This window comes from Mytilus galloprovincialis, chromosome 4 (assembly GCF_965363235.1).
Source record: "Mytilus galloprovincialis chromosome 4, xbMytGall1.hap1.1, whole genome shotgun sequence".
In the NCBI taxonomy this organism is placed as follows: Eukaryota; Metazoa; Mollusca; class Bivalvia; order Mytilida; family Mytilidae; genus Mytilus; species Mytilus galloprovincialis.
The window spans coordinates 93400764-93422968 of NC_134841.1; the positions used below are offsets into that span (position 1 = coordinate 93400764).

Genomic DNA, 22205 nt, shown 5'->3' on the forward strand with positions numbered 1-22205 from the left:
CTGCAATATAAAGTAGAAGTTTTCACACCATTTTAAACAAAACTTCCCAAAGATGTGTGAAATTATTGATTGTGAATTAACAGAACTGTGCCATATATTTAAACCTTCTTTCAAAAACAGTTTGTCTTTTGTTGGAAATTTTCAGATTGAGAGACTTCTGATGAAAGTGAAAAATGAATATTATAATTTATAATATTATTGATTATCAAAAATGGCATAATACAAGGAATATATATTTGGTTACTTGAATTTATAATATTTTAATGATCTCATATCTTATTTTTATTCACTTTTAATTGCAAACAGTGCACTTTGAGACTTGGTGGATTATTTGTAATGTTTGTATATAACAAAATTAATAAGAAAGAAGATGTGGTATGATTGCCGATGATACAACTCCTTACAAAGACCAAATAACAGAAATTAACAACTACTGTAAACCAACCAATTTTCGCAAGCAATTTATTTTTGCGACTTTTGCCAGTAGAAAAATATAGCGAATATATAAATACATGTAGTCTAAATATGATTTAGATCTTTCCTCATTTAACTACATCAAGTAAAATTGAAAATCAAGAAATCAAATCACTGTGAATTGGAATCGAAAGCGCTTAAAGCGAAATAAAGTATCAGCGAAAATAAGTTGGTTTACAGTCTTAAAAGTCACGGTTCAGTCTTCAAAAATGAGCAAAGCTCATACTCACAGTCACTCACATAGTCGGGTATGAAAGAGCATATGTTTTTTTCTGACTAGAAATGTTTTAGTTCTTGCATATAATTTAATTTACACATATATTATAATTACTAGTGTTTGTAGCTTCAGGCCTCTGTTACACAATGCTCTAACAATATTAATGTCATTTAAAATATTTTATCATTTTTTTTATATCAACCTGTACATATGTTATGACCATGAACATTAAGTCATATTTAAAATTTTCCTGACAACTCAAACTACATGTATGTTTATTTTTATTTTCAAGAGGTAGTAAACATATTTTGTTTATTTGAACCTACTTTTAACTAAAACATAATACATTAATGTATGATGAGTATTTCATGCACATTTAAAGAAATAGAAAAGAAAAATAATTTGTAAACTGATCATGAATATATACACCTAAAATATACAGGAAAGATAATCTGCCTTGATCAACGACCACAAGTCCACAACTATTCAAATTTATTAAATGGTTAACCTCATATTTAACTCAAGTTATAATGTGTGATTATTTAAAAAGATTAAGAGACTAAGTGACTTAGGGGCATTATGTTTTCAGTCTTTGCATCTGTTTATTTGATTGTTAGTCCGTTTGTCTGTCTGTCTGTTCCGCTCCAGGTTAAAGTTTTGGTCAAGGTAGTTTTTGATGAAGTTGAAGTCCAATCAACTTGAAACTTAGCACGCATGTTCCCTATAATATAATATATAATAGAGTTTTGACCCAAATATCATGGTCCACTGGACATTGAAAATTATAGTGCAGATGGGCATCTGTATATACATGTATGTACTACATTTTTGTACGATGGACATATTCTTGTTGAATGTTTTTTGCTATTTGAATTCTGTGATTAGTTATTCTTTTTATCACATTGATAAAATGTCTTTTTTATGAAACTAAAGTAGAAAATGTAAATTTACCAGATTTATTTCACATGTGAAATTATCGGTTTTAATTTCACTGTGAAATCAATGCATGTACGTGTAATTCATTGCAACTGATGATATAACAAAAACTTGTAATTTAATATGTTTGATATATATTAAACATGTTAAACTACAAGCATAATTACCATATATATACAAGATTTAAAATTTTTCATTACACATAAATATTACATGAATATATTTATCATACATGTATACACTGGGTATACACATGATATAATAGTACAAATTTAATAAGAAAAAATAAGTTGAATTTTATATGATTTTATGTTTCAATTGACTTAAACTTGACCTAAGTACAGCCTTATAATCACTTTCTGCCCTGCTTCAATAGCTAATAGAGGTTTTATAAGTAAACAGAGATAAAGTGTACTTCAAACTGAGAAAACAGAGCCTGCACACAAAAACACCAATTGCAAGCTAAATACATCTTGAGCAAGTTTGGATCAGCTTAAGTCTTCAACTAAAGACATGTTTTTGCACATCTTGTACATGTATATATCAGGGTAATAAGGCCAGATCATGATTCGTGGACTCATCATTACTAAGGTAAGTTATGGGGTTCTCACTAAGCCTATATCATGTGTCCTGGACTTATTATTACCAAGGGGAGTCCATGAATCCTGGGGCTCTCACTAAAGGTATGTCATTGAGTCCAGGGGTTTTCTCTTAGGCAAAACTGGTCTTGATTCATGAAAATCTGTATGTCTGGACTAATTATTCTAAAAATGGATGCGTCCAAAGATGCACCAGTGTTGTATGAGATATCATCATTATCATGGTTATAAATTATCTAAATTTAATGTCATTTTCTGGCTCAATTTTGTCATGTATACTGAAATTATAAAATTTCCTCTTGACTGTTGATGTTGCATGGACAATGACAAGTCCCTGGACTCTCCTTCAAACCTCCTTCAAACATCCTTAGTAAATTCAACCCTGACTTTCGTTACAAGTGACTATTTTAAAATTCTTAATTTAAGTGTTATTATTGTTGACCAACTACACATTGTAGTTTCCATGGTTACAGTGCTCATGTTAAGTTGGATACATGATAAGGAACCTTGTTCTTTAATTTATTGGGATCAGATCTTGAGAGCTTTATATTACCATGATTACAGGGAAAACGGTAGTCATAATAGTATTTAATTTTCCCAGCATTAGGTTGGCCTTTTGTGTACCCAAGACAGGTGGAGGAAGTCAAATTAGGAGTGCTGTGATTGGATGTAAGGGTACAATACATTTTTTATTTATCTATGAATAACTGCAGGGTGTATATTTACAATATAAATTTTGAAACCTATTGAAATATTTTCTAAAGAATTATTCAAAAAGACTTGCAAAATTTCATAAATTTGGTGCAAAATGACAGTGGGCATGGATAACATAAACAAGCTCCATTGGAAGTTGGTCATGATACTATTTGGCTTTAATTTTTAAAACACAATAAATAAGTATACCAACACAACATATAACTGTTTTATCCAGGTTTTTATCTTAAAAAGTGGTAAATTTAGAAAATGTTAATATTGTCGCCTATGGCAGAATAAATAGTACCATATTTCCTACAACATTGTACAACGAAGTAACATTGTATATATATTGTTCAGGGGGTTTATCTCCTGAATTGGAACAATTGCATTGCAAATGATAATTAATAAAAAATCAAAAAAATGAAAAAAATACTATTTATCTGTTTTGAATAATAATTATTACAGTCATCTGGTCATTTTGACAGTGTAATTTACATCCAAATGGATTATTTCAAATGATCGATGACAACTGTGTTAAATTAAAGTACAAATGTACCATATTGGTATATTGATATTTGATAATGTTTTAAGTTAAAGTTTGGGTTATATTGATATATGAGCAATATAAATTACAAATTTTGTTGTTGTTCTGAATTAACTTCACACAGTTGTTCAGATATTTCATCTTGGTTTAGGTACTATCTCTTTTTATTCTTTTTAATATTATATTTTTTTCTATCAAAAAGGCAGGTGTGGTTGGGAGTACAGTCACCCTCTATTCCCCTCCCCTGAATTCATCACTGGATTGTAAACCCCTATAGGGACCTTATATATTTCAAAAAGATGTCTTCAACTTCTCATGCATATATATGTAAGCCAGCATCCTGTTTAAATTTAAGATATTTATAGTAATTATACTACTTGTTGGTTGTATAATGACCAGTGGCAAGTATTCTATGCATATATATAATCAATAGAATATGAAGTACAGAATAATAAATTAATGATGAATATTCATTATGTTTAGATATTCCTGGAAAGTAATCTAGTATTGAAGGAAAGATAATATAATGCTGTGGTCACTTTAATAGAAAAATTACTTGATTTTTTTTCTGCATTACTGTCATGGCTGTCTTGACTGCAGAAACAGCAGATTTGTATCAATTGTTTTGCAGATTATAATAAAGTTTTTTTATAATTTTGTCTATGTGAAGTGTATTTGTACTGAAGTTTGAAACATTTGGCCCCTGGATTTGAAAAAAAATTGTAAATTTATTCAAGCCTTTTAAAATTATAATGGCATCATTAAAAGATTTTTTTCTGCAGATGACATGATACGTAATAGGAACAGGAAAGCTTATACTTTAACAGATATTTACTGATAAAATCATAGATTTTGTACTGAAATCCTGTCATTTTAATGGTTAATACTTGATGTGGAAGATAATTGATTATTATCAGATGTAAATATATGGATTTAGTTTAAAATGTCCTTATTAATACATGTCTGTAATCCAAAGCTATATATATGTAGGGGTCCTGGTTTATATTTTATTCAGTATGAGTATCAAGATGTTTTCTAAGGCTAAATGATACTTAATACTTTTAGTGTTGGACATACATGTCCACAATGTAATTTTCTATCTTGTATAATTACAATGATTATGTCTACAATTTGTAATATTTAAGTTTGTGAACAGTAATTTAAAAAGTTTTTGTCTTTTTACAGGTAATGCAGATTTTTTTCCCTGTCTCAGCTCAACTTCATCCCAAAGAGTTCCCTGGTGAACACCCCAATGATTGTCCACGTAATGTAAAAAAAGATCAGTAAGATATCACTTAGAAAACTTATCACTTATTGCATATGAAGCTTTACTTTAAAATGAATAGTCTGACATTGACTAATGACAGTGAAATGTAGCTTCAAAATCCATTATAATCGATGGAGGCGTGTGACTTTTCAAATAATTTACACTGAAATTTGTATATAATAGGAAAATAAGTAGATATTAAGTGTTTGTAACTAATCAAAAAGGTAATTTGTGAAATTTAAGAGTTTTGCACAAAAATTTACTTTAGATTTTAACACCCTGGATACATTATGTTTTATTAATGTTCTTAGCAACTGCAGTGTTAAATACATTTTGTACTATTGAAAAGAAGTTACAAACTACAAACTTGTACACGTAAAGCTACAAGTCAAAGCTTAAGAAAAACACATAAACTATAAGAGTCATTTCTGCAGGTGCATTAATCATGTTAATGATACAGATCTTAGTAGACATTGTAGAGGTACCAGTTCTGTTGCTTGGTTAGACATTGCATTCATTGTTGTCATAGTCAAGACAAAGATGATAGGATTGTGGCTTTGATAAGTGGATATGATTGTGGCTATGATAAGTGAATACAATTGTGGCAACGATATATTGATTTCAGCTATAATAGGCACAATAAGTGGAACATGTATACTAAAACAGTAGTTTCTTGATAAAGCTGTCCTTAATATAAATCATGATTGTGAATAATCAGAGTGAATAAAGTTATATTGTTAAAATATTCATCATTTGTCATTTATTTATATTGTGGTTATAACTTTTTAATGATATTTGCTTTTTATTTTTTTTTATTTCAGAGCTTTAAAAATAAAATGTAACAATGCAAACCATCCAGACAAGTATGGTCATTATAGAGAAGCCAAATACTGCCAAACAAAACATCATTGGTTCTGGAAAGTAAGTTCATACTCTGCCAAACAAAACATCATTGGTTCTGGAAAGTAAGTTCATACTCTGCCAAACAAAACATCATTGGTTCTGGAAAGTAAGTTCATACACTGCCAAACAAAACATCATTGGTTCTGGAAAGTAAGTTCATACACTGCCAAACAAAACATCATTGGTTCTGGAAAGTAAGTTCATACACTGCCAAACAAAACATCATTGGTTCTGGAAAGTAAGGTCATACTCTGCCAAACAAAACATCATTGGTTCTGGAAAGTAAGGTCATACACTGCCAAACAAAACATCATTGGTTCTGGAAAGTAAGTTCATACACTGCCAAACAAAACATCATTGGTTCTGGAAAGTAAGTTCATACTCTGCCAAACAAAACATCATTGGTTCTGGAAAGTAAGTTCATACACTGCCAAACAAAACATCATTGGTTCTGGAAAGTAAGTTCATACACTGCCAAACAAAACATCATTGGTTCTGGAAAGTAAGTTCATACACTGCCAAACAAAACATCATTATACCCCCGCTTTAAAAAAGGGGGGGTATACTGTTTTACCTCTGTCTGTCCGTCCGTCCGTCCATCAGTCCGTCAGTCCGTCCGTCAGTCAGTCCGTCCCATGAAACTTTCGTCACATTTTTCTCAGGAACTGCACATCCACCCTTTCTGTAATTTGGTATCAACATTTATATATGTCAGCCATACCGTGTGATGCGTTTTCAGATTCATCACTTGACAACTTCCTGTTTACCGAACACTTGTCTGATTTTACACATGATAGCCAAGTTGAAAATTTTCGTCACATTTTTCTCAGGAACTACAATACAAGGATTTCTGAAATTTGGTTTCAGGATTTATATAAGTCAGCTATACCGTGTGATGCGTTTTCAGATTCATCACTCGACAACTTCCTGTTTCCCGAACACTTGTATGATTTTACACATGATAGCCAAGTTGAAAATTTTCGTCACATTTTTCTCAGGAACTACAATACAAGGATTTCTGAAATTTGGTTTCAGGATTTATATAAGTCAGCTATACCGTGTGATGCATTTTCAGATTCATCACTCGACAACTTCCTGTTTACCGAACACTTGTATAATTTTAAACATGATAGCCAAGTTGAAAATTTTCGTCACATTTTTCTCAGGAACTACAATACAAGGATTTCTGAAATTTGGTTTCAGGATTTATATAAGTCAGCTATACCGTGTGATGCGTTTTCAGATTCATCACTCGACAACTTCCTGTTTACCGAACACTTGTATGATTTTACACATGATAGCCAAGTTGAAAATTTTCGTCACATTTTTCTCAGGAACTACAATACAAGGATTTCTGAAATTTGGTTTCAGGATTTATATAAGTCAGCTATACCGTGTGATGCGTTTTCAGATTCATCACTCGACAACTTCCTGTTTACCGAACACTTGCATATTTTTACACTATTAATATTATCCACTTGCGGCGGGGGTATCATCAGTGAGCAGTAGCTCGCAGTTTCACTTGTTGGTTCTGGAAAGTAAGTTCATACACTGCCAAACAAAACATCATTGGTTCTGGAAAGTAAGTTCATACACTGCCAAACAAAACATCATTGGTTCTGGAAAGTCAGTTCATACTCTGCCAAACAAAACATCATTGGTTCTGGAAAGTAAGTTCATACTCTGCCAAACAAAACATCATTGGTTCTGGAAAGTAAGTTCATACACTGCCAAATAAAACATCCTTGATTCTGGAAAGTAAGTTCATACACTACCAAGTAAAACATCATTGGTTCTGGAAAGTAAGTTCATACACTGCCAAACAAAACATCATTGGTTCTGGAAAGTAAGTTCATACTCTGCCAAACAAAACATCATTGGTTCTGGAAAGTAAGTTCATACACTGCCAAACAAAACATCCTTGGTTCTGGAAAGTAAGTTCATACACTGCCAAATAAAACATCCTTGATTCTGGAAAGTAAGTTCATACACTACCAAGTAAAACATCATTGGTTCTGGAAAGTAAGTTCATACACTGCCAAACAAAACATCATTGGTTCTGGAAAGTAAGTTCATACTCTGCCAAACAAAACATCCTTGATTCTGGAAAGTCAGTTTATACACTACCAAGTAAAACATCCTTGGTTCTGGAAAGTCAGTTCATACACTACCAAGTAAAACATCATTGGTTCTGGAAAGTCAGTTCATACACTGCCAAACAAAACATCATTGGTTCTGGAAAGTCAGTTCATACACTGCCAAACAAAACATCATTGGTTCTGGAAAGTCAGTTCATACACTGCCAAACAAAACATCATTGGTTCTGGAAAGTCAGTTCATACACTGCCAAACAAAACATCATTGGTTCTGGAAAGTCAGTTCATACACTGCCAAACAAAACATCATTGGTTCTGGAAAGTCAGTTCATACACTGCCAAACAAAACATCATTGGTTCTGGAAAGTCAGTTCATACACTGCCAAACAAAACATCATTGGTTCTGGAAAGTCAGTTCATACACTGCCAAACAAAACATCATTGGTTCTGGAAAGTAAGTTCATACACTGCCAAACAAAACATCATTGGTTCTGGAAAGTAAGTTCATATAGTTCATACACTGTCAAACAAAACATCATTGGTTCTGGAAAGTAAGTTCATACACTGCCAAACAAAACATCATTGGTTCTGGAAAGTAAGTTCATACACTGCCAAACAAAACATCATTGGTTCTGGAAAAACAAAACATCATTGGTTCTGGAAAGTAAGTTCATACACTGCCAAACAAAACATCATTGGTTCTGGAAAGTAAGTTCATATAGTTCATACACTGTCAAACAAAACATCATTGGTTCTGGAAAGTAAGTTCATACACTGCCAAACAAAACATCATTGGTTCTGGAAAGTAAGTTCATACTCTGCCAAACAAAACATCATTGGTTCTGGAAAGTCAGTCCATAGTTCATACTCTGCCAAACAAAACATCATTGGTTCTGGAAAGTAAGTTCATAGTTCATACACTGCCAAACAAAACATCATTGGTTCTGGAAAGTAAGTTCATAGTTCATACACCGCCAAACAAAACATCATTGGTTCTGGAAAGTAAGTTCATACACTGCCAAACAAAACATCATTGGTTCTGGAAAGTCAGTCCGTAGTTCATACTCTGCCAAACAAAACATCATTGGTTCTGGAAAGTAAGTTCATAGTTCATACACCGCCAAACAAAACATCATTGGTCCTACAATGTTTTGTCATTCATGGTTATTATCATTTATTATGAGTAAAATGGTTGCCAAGTTCAGTTGGTTTTATACATATTGTGTTTTTTGCAAGAGAGGTGCTATGTCTTAGTTGCAGGACCCATTTCTTGCTACATAATAAAATAGGTAAATTCCTAAAACATTCTATTGTAAAAGTAACTTAACTGAATTATCTTCCTCTACATTTGAGTTGCCTCCCCTTATTTGGCAAAAAATCGAATAAAGTATTCTGTTTGTTGTAATATACAACTACAAATATGATAAAAAATGTCATTTTCTGTATTGAAATGGAAATTCTTACACATGAATTACCTACTACTCTCAAAATTTGCACATTTTATGAAAGATATACCCATTGTTTTCTAGTATTTCAAAATCCAAGATGGAGGAAGACACCCTATCTACCTTAAAAAAGAATTAACTTTATCATTTTTACTAGATTTTATCTACTCTTTGGTCAGGTTGTTGTCTCTTTGACACATTCCCTATTTCCATTCTTAATTTAGGTTTTAAATGATATTTCTCCAATAATTGAAAGTATTTATTTCTTCAGGAAACCAATAAGGGACAGAGGGAAGAATAGAAAGAGGCTCTATAGCCACATCTTCAAAGCTAGTTCAGACACTTTCTTTAACAACTCAAAGTAAATTCATTGAAAAGAGGATGAATATTATGACATTTTTGAATGAAATATCTTGTATTATGCATACAAATACAGATAGAAAAAGGAGTGTATTATTCATTAGATCAAAAGCAGATACATTTGTATATTTCAATAGTTCAATATGTTGCTTTTAAAGTCCATTTCCTTGTTCAAAAAGTGGACCAATAAAAACATTGTTATATAACAGCTTGACATGTAAGGCTATAAAAAAAATCACATTTTATGTTAATATTTTCTTCAATTAGTGATTTCTTTACTTTTTAGAACAGCTGTTCACCATGTAACTTACTTCAACTTTAAACAATTTACCAGATTGAGGATTGCTTGTCTTTGTCTTTCAATCAGATATATAAGATTGCTCAAAACTTTATTAATAAAAATTTAAAATCTTAGGATATGACCATGTGGCATTGGTGTGATATTGACCACAGGGTTGGGCCTGGGGATGATGGTCACTTCCAATTATTAGGTGTACGGGGGATGTGCCAAATATTTGGGTTATAATGGTTTGAGAACTTATTTAAAAATGACCCTTTTTTATAGCATCATTTATTAAAATGCATTTCAGTTTGACAATTTTATGTTGATTTGATCTAAATATCATATATAAATATGCCATTCAGAATCTTAAATTATTTAAAGGTCGATTATGATATCAAATTAAATCAGTTCGTTTCACAGTTGGCCTTTCAAATAAACTCTCAAATGAACCTGGAAATTTGTCTTGATTTGTATATAAGTGTAGGTCATTCTTTCCTAGTTATTTACATAACTATTGAAGTACCCCTCCATGATATTGACAGTGAATTAGAAATAATATAAAAGTTAAGTAAAGTTTTAGTTCAAGATAGTTTTTGATGAAGTTGAAGTCCAATCAACTTGATAATAAATACATATGTTCCCTATGATATGATCTTTCTAATTGTGATGCCAAATTACAGTTTTAACCCCAAATTCACAGTCCACTGTACATGGAAAATGATAGTGTGAGTGAAACATCTGTGTTCTATGGACACATTCTTGTAATGAATTAAAAAATGAAAATACTGGCACTTGAAAAACTTGAAGGTTAATAGATTGAGAACATATCAGATTTCCATCTGCATGTCATTGACAAACCAATTAAAAAGATATGGTTTAGGGTTTCCTTCAGACGTAATCAATAATTTCATATGAACTTACTTTGATAGAGAACTATAGAGGCTTGATGTGGTCGGATTGTCTCTTTGAAACAGCCCCCATTTTTCTTTCTCAATTTTATTGACAATTTGTATGTGTCTATAGACATATATTTCCAGTCATCACACTGTCTCTTTGACACAGCCCCCATTTTCTTTCTCAATTTATTGATAATTTGTATGTTTTTATATAACTTATATTTCCAGTTATTTCACTGCCTCTTTGGCACATTCCCCATTTTCTTTCTCAATTTTATTTTACTGATAATTTGTATGTGTTTACTTATATTTCCAGTTATTCCATGTATTTGACCAGCTGACCGTGATGAAGAATTACACAGGTTTGGTGTTGCTATTGGAGGAAGATTATTATGTAGCACCAGACGTAATAACGATATTACAGATGATGAATCATTTAAAGAAAAAGTAAGAATCTGAATTACATGGTAGAATACGAATGAGAAAGAAAAAAAATAGATATAGGGTATAGATTGGTGAGACAGTCATTCAACAATACAAGGAAAACTCAATGCCACAAAACCAAGAAATCATCTAGTGGCCTTTATCAGCTGTTATCAGCTCTTTGGTCGGTTTGTTGTCTCTGACATGTTCCCCATTTCAATTTTATTTACCAAAGCCATTAGTCATTCTATATAATAAGCATTAAAAAAACTTCCAAAGATGCTGACTTAAAAAGGCAACTCAAGATTTGAATTCTATAAATTGATACACAAAAATCTATTGCTTTTTTCATAAATTTCTGTTTAATCTTTTGGTGTGATAATTTTCTACTTCAAACTCTTCATAAGCCATGGAAAACAGCAATGATATTTGCATAGGAAAAAGCAATTCAACATATTATTCATGTTATTTATAGTCTTCAAAAGTTTCTTTCTACATCCCATTTTAAAGCCATATTGTCCTTTAAATGTGATTGTAGCTGATAAACTCCCTCTTGGTTTCAGAACAATAGATAAGTTATGATTCTTAAGTGTGAACTCAATAAACCACAAGTACTGACAAACCTGTCCAACATGTTAACTTGGAATAGTCACATTAAATACTTTTTTCTCTCTTGGTGTTCCATGATAAAGAAAATATCCATATACCTTTTTCAATAAAATAACATAAATATAGATTACAATTCTGTGAAAAAGAAGGAAAAGGAAATAGTATTTTGATGAAGACAATGTGAAAACAAATCTACATAATATTATCTTTCATTTTGTAACAGCTTGTGTCATTCTGAAACACACTCTTCAGTACGGTTATATATAAGTGGGTCACTATCCATAATGAAACAGTTTCTTTAAAACAAAACAAAGAAATCAACATGTTACAGTAGTATTGTAAATTCAGAAATTATTGCATGCATTTATTATTGTGATTTTGTCATTTGAGACTAAAAATGAGATTTTAATATTTTTCTGATTTTGAGAAAAATCCTGTTTAACTCATATATTAGTATTTCAAATACAAGTTTAAATTATTGTGTTTACAACTCTGTCACATTTTTTAGCAATGAAAAAATACTAACATTAATTTCTGAATTTACAGTATTAAAAATGTGTTACATTTTAAATTTTCATTTTTTGGACACTACAAACGTTCCATACAATTATTATGAGTTATTTTTTCCATTACTTTTACAGAGATAAGTGAGTATTTTATTGTAGCAATTCATATTTCAAATGATACTATTCTCAGTAATACTTTTGTTCACTTCTTTCAAAAAACTTTAAAACTCCTTGACTATCTTCTGACTAATGTTGCTTAATATTTGTGTTATTCAGACATAAAACTTATTTTCTTATGCCTAATCTGTTGAGAATCTATGTATTAACTGCTGTTTTATTGAAAAATCTTTAAATGCAAGTATATTCTGAATTCATAAATATATCCTACTTACTATATATTTTTAAAGATTTCTATAACAGTATATAGTGCAATAAACTTGTTTTTAGAGACGAAAAAAAAATATTTTAAAAAGGTAATAGTCTGTCCTTTAAAATAAGTATTCATGAACCAGTAAGAGAGATATGGTATATAAACATGTAAAAACACTTATATCTGTGCTGTTTTATCATTATGATCAGAATCTCAGTAAGATTTTCTCTTATCCACTTAACAAATTTTATGCAAATTTCTAAATTTAAGAGTTTTCCTAACTAACATCATTGTAATGGTAAAGATGAGGTAAAATCCCTAGAGTTAATGTTTGAGCTTATATTTTATTCTGAAGGAAATTAAACTTTTCCTCAGAATCAGTTCCTGTTTACCTGGTCCTATTTTGCATAGAGAACTGCTCCATGAAATGAATATGGGGATATGTGTTTTAACATCTGGGAGTTTATTTTTTGTAGTCAAATTAATTAATCAATGATTTTTGTCAAGCCTGCAACTTTTGTTGCAGAAAGCTCGACATAGGGATAGTGATCCGGCGGCGGCTTCGGCGGCGGCGTTAGCTCACTTCTTAAAAGCTTTATATTTTAGAAGGTGGAAGACCTGGATGCTTCATACTTTGTATATAGATGCTTCATGTTACGAAGTTTCTGTCAGTCACATGTCCAATGTCCTTGACCTCATTTTCATTGTTCAGTGACCACTTGAAAAAAAAGATCAAATTTTTTGTAATGTTGAATTCTCTCTTATTATAAGTAATAGGATAACTATATTTGATATGTGCTTACCTTGCAAGGTCCTCGTGTCTGTCAGACAGTTTTCACTTGACCTCGACCTCATTTCATGGATCAGTGAACAAGGTTAAGTTTTGGTGGTCAAGTCCATATCTCAGATACTATAAGCAATAGGGCTAGTATATTCGGTGTATGGAAGGACTGTAAGGTGTACATGTCCAACTGGCAGGTGTCATCTGACCTTGACCTCATTTTCATGGTTCAGTGGTTATAGTTAAATTTTTGTGTTTTGGTCTGTTTTTCTCATACCATATGCAATAGGTCTACTATATTTGTTGTATGGAATGATTGTTAAGTGTACATGTCTAGTGGGCAGATGTCATGTGACCTTGACCTCATTTTCATGGTTCAGTGGTCAAATTTAAGTTTTTGAGTTTTGGTCTTTTTATCTAATGCTATATGCATGATATGCCATAGGTCAACTATATTTGGTGTATGGAAATATTTTATGATCTTTATGTCAGTCGAGCAGGTTTTATTTAACCGTGACCTCATTTTCACGGTTCATTGCACAGTGTTAAGTTTTTGTGTTTTGGTCTATTTTTCTTAAACTATAAGTAATGTGTCAACTATATATGTTGTATAGAAGCATTGTTAGCTGTACCTGTCTGCCTGGCATGGTTCATCTGACCTGGACCTCTTTTTCAAGGTTCATTGGTCTTTGTTTAGTTATCTTGGTTAATGTTAAGTTTATGTGACAGTTGTAATAAAGCTTAGCTTTATACTTAGGACTATCAACATAATATCAATGATTAGTATAGAAGGCGAGACATTTCAGCGTGTGCACTCTTGTTTTTTAAGGTGAAATTTAAAGTTGCCATTCAATGTTTTCCACGAAGAAAAAAAAGCTTTTGTAGTTTCAATGTACAAGTTAAATTGTCAAAATTCTAAATGGCTAGGTAAACAGCAACAGAATCTGTCAAAAGGAATTATTTCCTTCTCAGTAAAAGAAATAACATATTATCCTGGACAAATATTATTACCATCACTATTTTTACCACTTTGAGATATAAAACTTGTATAATTTTTAAGCTTATTGTTTAATATATATATATAAAAATAGGAGGATCATGAATGTATTAATTTGTAAATATTTCCAAATCACATTTCCAAAATAATTGTGATATTTCAATGCTTTATAACTCTGATATTTAGATTATAGATATTACAATTTCTCAAAACATAATGGGCATTATATAATTTGGTAGTTATGCTCTTCTGCCTATGGGTTTCCATTTCATGGTTGAAATGTATTTCTCACTTGGATCTCCGTCTTTCCTACACATCTAGCTTACTGTGTGTTCATTATTATTTATAGGATAACTTATTCCATGTAATTTGTTGGTTAAGCTAAACCACAAATTTAAATGTTCAATGAATTCAAAAATATTTAATAGACTTGTATGGAGACTTTGGTAAAGCCACTACATTCAAAAATCAAGATTCATGCAAAGTTTTCCATTACCACAGAAATTGATACCCACAAAATTATTTGAATCCACAGTATGAATTGTTGGGGAATGTGCTTAGTTAGGTACTTATTATAAATGATTTTAGGATTAAAATCAGCTGATAGTTGATGATAATTTTTTTATGATTTGCATATAATGGCATACATTTATATGATTGGTCAAGAGGGCTTCCCGTAGAGTCTCTTAAGTTATTTTTCGAAAGACAACAGTGACGGAAAGTTACCTTTGTGAGTTGAAAGCTGAGTCGTTACATCAATAAAGTTTGTCAACCATATCCTTTATTACCAAATAAAATGCACACTTACTAAATTGAAATATTTAGCCTTTTTAGTACTGGGGTAAATCATGTTCATAATATAATAAAATGGGTTTATACATGTATCAATTTATTAGTTGCCATGGCATTTACCAATCAATAGATAAGACTAATAAAATAACTTTGGAATAATCATGATTATTAAGAAATGTATTTCACAGAACATCTAATGTTTCCATGTTGTTCTTGTCATTCCCAATGGTCCCCTTTTTCATGTTGTTTATCCTCACCTAAAATATAATAATGTAAACATTCATAAATATTTGGAACTGTTTTCAACTAAGAATATTTGATATTGTTACTCTGTCCTATTGTTGTTTGTTAAGTAAAACATTGATTGATTGTTGTTTGCTGTACGTCCAGTGCTTCATAAATATATGCTACAGTACTAGTATAATGTACTGCAAATTCAGAAATTATTATGGTGGTTTTATTATTGAGAAAAATGCAAAAGCCTAAGGGTTATTATCGCAATAATTTAAATTTTTAATTTTGAAATTTTTAAATGTATTTAACAAGATTTTTCTCAATATTAAAATTGCATCTCAGTTTAAAATGACAAAATCACAATAATAAATGCACACCAATAATTTTTGAATTTACAGTACTTAACTGATTTGCATAATTTGGAATCCTTTACTATGGGTGGCAACAGACATATTTTAAGGGGCTTTTTTGAGTGGCGATTATATTTTGATGGACTGTTTTCAGTGTTGTTCTTTTCTTTTAAATGAATGTTAACAGCATATAACAGCTTGCATTATCATAACAAACTCAAAACATTACGACTGAGGGTTGATGATAAAATGAAATTTAAGGAAACGTGTATTAATATTTTTCAACCCAAATCTGAAGATAGATTTAACATTAACAATGTTTTTATATCCAATTATGTCCGTTAGTTTATGTATTGTTGTTTACTATTTCAGAGATTGTAAAGATTGTAGAATGCTTACTGCAGGGAACTACGATAAAACACAAAGTTATTCAATAAATTCAGGAAAGGTAAAAATTTACATGAACAGATTTAAGAGGTTCACACTCACAATTTCCCTGAACCCAACAGAAGACCAACCATTCAATACAAGGGAGAAATAAAAAAAGGATTATAATTGCATTTATTGAATTTTTAAACACAATTACATATGAATAAAGCCTTTGGGGCAAATAAATCAATTAGATAGCCTCCATACTCAAAAGCAAGCCAAAGACGTCTAGGACATGAAATATTGAGTTCCTAATTACTCCTGCTATGAATGCTAAATATTGTTATCCAATGGATTGTTTTTATTTTCATTTTTTTTCACCATAAATCAGGCTGTTATTCGCCAGCTTGTATGTAATTTTGATTTTTTGCTTCAATAATTTAGCAATAGTTAGCTATTGATTTTTTTTCATAAAAAAGACTGTGAATGGCCTGCTGGTGTGTAATTTGAAGTTTTTGCTTCACTTATTTATGTATTGTTATGCTATAACAACAGCTTTCTAATTTAAATAATCTGTTAGATATGACATGATAGTGATAACTTTATACTAATTCGGTCATCCTGAGGTGCAACAAGAGCAAAAATATACATAGTATATATAAGAAGATGTGGTATGAGTGGCAATGAGACAACTCTCCATCCAAGTCACTATTTGTTAAAGAAAAACCATTATAGGTCAATGTACAGTCTCCAACACAGAGCCTTGGCTCTCACCAAGAAATAAGCTATAAAGGGCCTCAAAAAAGACTAGTGTAAAACTATTCCATCAGGAAAACCAACTGACATCTGTATAAAAAATGAGAAACAAGAAACACTTATGAACCACACCAGCACAGACAACTATTGAAGATCAGGTTCCTGCATATACAATTTTTACCAAACAAAACAGAAGAAATGATGAAAATACAAACATTTTATGAGAAAGACATAAAACTAGCTTATTAAAGATTTGTACATAGACAATGCTGCAGATTTTCGACTGATATCTAGACCAGGAAATAAAGAGATCATTTTGATTAACTATTACAGAATATATTGTTCACCCCTTCTTGTTAGTTGTTACTTTGGTTTTTTTACAGGACCATATTTAAAGAAATTTGTTGATTACTGCCAACTTACCTACTATGCATATTGTCTTTAATGAAAAAGATAAAACTAAGATAAAATTCAGAATGGAAATTAGGAGTGTGTCAAAGAGATAACAACCCAACCAAAGAATAGACAACATCTGAAGGCCACCAATAGGTCTACAATACAGCAAGAAATTGCCTCACCCTGAGCAGGACTTCTAAAAAATATTTGAGCCAGCCAGACATTTTACAGCTGATCTGGATTTTAATCCCTTAAGACTAAGTCACAAAGGACAATTATGGTAATCAGAGGGCCATCCCAATGATTGACATCAGATTTAGAAAAAAAAACGATATTAAACTTTACTTTGATACAAATTTAGTGTTCTGATGTAAACAGTTAAATTAGCAGTGCATCATTAGAAGTGCACATCAGCATGCTTATATTTACTTTAGACTCTTTATTTGTGCCAAATGACGTTGTCAAAAACTTTACTTTCGTTTTTAAAATCATATTCCTAAAACCGGATGTTGACTTGACAATGGTAAAACATGGACCAGAAACAGATATGTAAAATTCACTTATGTTTACAAAGCACGACTGAATGAAGAAGCTCTTTCCACCTTATTTCTTCAACAAAATACTTTAAATGAACGTGAGATATGGTATGCTTCAGATGGCCCCTCAACAAAAATGAGTACTAGTTCAGTGATAATGAACGTAATACTAAACTCAGAAATATATAAATGAACTAAGATAAATATATAAATGAACTAAGATGGTTACAAAGAAATGTATATAATTTCTACCATTCCTTTTGTAGGTTGAACTGGGACATTGGATATCATCAAGACATAATATGGGCATGGCATTTACTAGAGATCTGTGGAAGGATATCAAAAAATGTACTTCAGTAAGTCCTTCATTTGTAAAAAAGATTTTAAGACAAGATGATATATAGATATAGGAAGATGTGGTGTGAGTGGCCTTATGTAAGCAACTATTATCACAGAGAAGATTAGATACTAATTAGGATGGTTGATTCTAAAACAGGTTCTCAAAGGATAAAAATGGTCCATAAGATTTCAATGATTTTAGATCTTGTCAAAATATTAACAAGAAAATGTTGTGACATTATCGTATTAATACAAAATAACTTCTGACAATTTGGTGACACCTTAATTATGCATACTTTGTGCTGTAGCATCAGTTTTGGTCCAATTTTTCCATAATTCATAACCGCTTTCAACATTATTTATTAGGATTGTTTTGTGTCCAGGAGTGCAATATTATGATTTTGGATATTTGATTAAGTGGATATAGCAATGCATGAACTTGTTTTACTGTATCATCATTTCTTTCATATTTATACTAAACACCATCTAGTTAATATACATTCAAAAGAGGTTTAAGTAATAGACTTCAATCATATCAATTTATTCCTTTTAGAATATTTCTTTAATAATTGAGATATATGATTTATTGTAACTTTGATGCCTAAATAATTACAGACAACTGTGGATTTATTATCATTTGTTGGATACCAATTTTTGTGGATTTCAATGGTACAGGTAAACCACGAAATTAAAAGATCTATGATGACAAATTTTATATATGCTTGTATGCAGACTTTGGATAAACCAGGAGATTTCCTATTTTCCTATATTCCTATATTAATCCACAAAAAATTGGTACCGACGAAAATAAATGAATCCACAGTATGTTTAAAAGATATATGTATATAATAGGGTGTGTTGATTATTTTCCAGTAGTTTTGAAACTTTGATGATTACATAATCACAGACAACTGTATTAATTTAACCTATGTTTCAAAGATGTATATATTTATATGTATATAATATGGTGTGTTGATTATTTTCCAGGAGTTTTGTAACTTTGATGATTACAATTGGGATTGGACATTACAACATTTAAGTATGAAGTGTATCCCAGATAAAGTCAAAGTTATGAAGATGAAGGCAACCAGAGTCTTTCATATCGGGGAATGGTAATTATAACTGGATTATCATTGATCAAATATGATTTTTTTTTTTTTAAATTATTTTGATATCTGAACAGCATTAATATGTTTATATGTTAGATGTGAAGTGCTCTAGCCAACAGAAAAAAATTAAATGAACAAAAAAGAAAAAATATGTTTCTTTTGACAACTTGAGGGTACCACAAACGGCCAACTACGTATACTGACCAACAGACATTCTTTAGTGTATCATAATCATATATCATGTTACCTATATATATTTTAGGTGATTGTATATATGGTTTTATCTAAAAGTAACATATTGGATAGAAATAAACCAATTTGTGGTAATATCATTATATGGGTATCATGGCTATGTTGAGGTCATCACAAGAAGACATCTTAAGGTCAACTTACTATCTTACACAAGACACATGACATGACTTTTAATCACCAAAGCTAAACACAATAGATAAAGAATAACACAGACAAATGTTATAATTGTTTAGTTTTAGTTGTTTTACTAAAACTGTTTTTTTATTTACAGTGGTGTTCATCACAAAGGGAAGAATTGTCAGCCAGACAATAAAAAGAAACAGATAGAAACTCAGTTACAGTCTAATAAACAGCATTTATTTCCCAACGTTCTGTCAGTGGGAGGACAATCAAAGTTCAAATTACGGGACCCCAAACCTAACGGTGGCTGGGGAGACAAGAGGGACAGAGAATTATGTTTAAGTTTTGCCAAAGGTCAAGGTTAACACATCATGATTTGTAGACTCATTTTACATTTAACATTTGGGGTACACAAACATCTATTCATTTTATTGCTTGAAAAATAAATTTTGCTAGATGACAAGCAATTACTGTGTATACTTTGAAAAGGACAGTAATAACACAGGTCACCATGCTTCTTTTATTCGTTAGGTTGCTGAGTTTAATTTTCCTAATATTCTTTAGCAAAAGGTGAAAAAAAAATTCAAAAAAGATAGGGGCCCAACCTGAAAATTGAAAATAAATTATATTTATGAATTATTTCCATAGGAAAATATTCCAAAAAGAAATTGAATTTATATAACATAGCAGTTTTGTGCAGTTGATATTATTCCTATTAATGTATGTGTACAGATTTATAACATCAATAACAACGAAATAAGAACAAGTTTTTTCACATGTTTTAAATTGCACTATTTGTTATTAAGCATTTTCATATTTATAAAATCCTTTCTCTTACTGTACTTTAAACAAAAAGGAAAGGAAAAATCTTGTTTTTGTGTCTCAATATTTATTTGTTTGTCCATTTGTGATGGGGAAGGTTAAGGTTTAAAATGTGAATTGTCTCATATATATGTAAATCAGTGTATGTGTTAAATGTATTGTTATTCATAAAAGTTCACATTTAGATGAAGTAATATAGTAAAAGTGCATACTATTGTTTTCTGATATAATGAAGCAATGATAAAGTTTATTATGTTACATTATATATTTAATTAATACAAGACCCAACAGTAGTTAGACAGTGATTTTCTTTCAAGATGGACATCATAGTGAATAGGTTTACATTTTGACTTCCTATGAGTTTTACAATTTTAAATAGTAACATTATCACCAATTAAGGATTGTCTGTCAGATTTTAATTTTAAGTCTGAGAGAAAACTTTCTGTGTTGTTCTTTAAGCATTGGTTTGAATTGAAAACTTGCTATGTTTCAGTTAATTTTGATATTTTATAAGTTCAATCTAGTTATTTGGTAAAGACATTGGATGTTAAGGGTACAAATGAAGTTGTGCCAAACAAAGTAAAACAAAGAATTATAAATTCTGCATTGTTTCAATGTAAAATAGATTGTTTAGAATGAATGTTATTATTTTCTCACTCTTGGTATTTTAACATTGTGTTCCAAATGCATTGGACTATGTTTTAAATGTTGTAAGATGTTTGGCCTAGTCCTTAATTTTAAAGTTTTTTGTATAGTGAGAAAAGATACTCAGCATTAAGATTTCTGTTTTGTTTTCTTTACACTGAAACACTTGTCATTCATTTGCTACTGACTTTTTTCTCAACAGAAATGGATGATATTAAAAGTAATTTATCAATTTAACAACAACAACAAAAGTATGTCACATCAAATCTACCTTTTAATCACTAGAATTACTTCTGAAAAGGGGGAGCAAATAACAAGAAAATTGGTTTAAGAGTGATAGTGACAGATTGATGCAACAGTTGTAGTCCTTATCTAAAAGACATATCTTTGTTTTCTAAGTTTGGACTATTTGCAATTACATTAATGACTTCATAGGTAAGCAAAAAATAACATTTATGTATGTTCAGTTATCTTTTATAAGTCTAAAAATATCGAAAAGAAATGTTGTAATATAGTTTAAATTTTAGTTTACATTCTTTTAGTGCCATTGCTTTGGTAGAAATAGTTTATTCATGGTGATACTGCTTTAAATTTCATGTTGAAAAAAGTACATTTGAGTGAAATATTATGCTAGAAAATGTGAGCAAAAATAAATGTTGATGTTTACCGTATTAATTAGGCATAGCTTTATTTATTCTTTCTTAATAGATGGCTTTAAATTAGAAATGTTCCATAAAGATATTTGTAAATAATTAAATTATTTTACACTTTTTTACAATACTGATTTAAAGTTTAAATTAAAAGCTTTAAAATTGAAATCAAATTGACATAAATTTACTTCAGACATTTCATTCAAAAGTCTTAGTATCTTCCTTAAATAAATACAAATAATGATATTAGTTTTGTCTGATCATTTACTTTTTGTTACAAAGTTTGAATCTCATTTTAATAAGCTGTGAAAAGCTGTCAAAAATTTAATGATAACTAATCTTTAAAAAATGTGTTATTTTAGAAGCAGTTATAGAGTTGTTCCCCTTAGCTCATGCATTTATTAATTCTGTGTATTGAATGTGCCAAAATCTA

The 22205-nt window shown here is 30.5% G+C and overlaps 1 protein-coding gene across 3 annotated transcripts in view; it reads left to right on the top strand.

The window, feature by feature from the left end:
• The window catches only part of LOC143073419 (alpha-1,6-mannosyl-glycoprotein 2-beta-N-acetylglucosaminyltransferase-like), a 40995-nt gene extending 19740 nt beyond the window's left edge, over positions 1-21255 (top strand). For all 3 annotated transcript variants that reach the window (XM_076248959.1, XM_076248961.1, XM_076248960.1), the window contains exons 3-9: positions 4652-4749; positions 5555-5654; positions 11033-11163; positions 16151-16226; positions 18102-18191; positions 19162-19286; positions 19807-21255. In XM_076248959.1, the coding sequence (XP_076105074.1) occupies positions 4652-4749; positions 5555-5654; positions 11033-11163; positions 16151-16226; positions 18102-18191; positions 19162-19286; positions 19807-20020 (834 nt within the window). In that variant the 3' untranslated portion in view covers positions 20021-21255. The remainder of the gene's footprint in view (positions 1-4651; positions 4750-5554; positions 5655-11032; positions 11164-16150; positions 16227-18101; positions 18192-19161; positions 19287-19806) is intronic.
• The last annotated feature ends 950 nt before the right edge of the window (positions 21256-22205 follow it).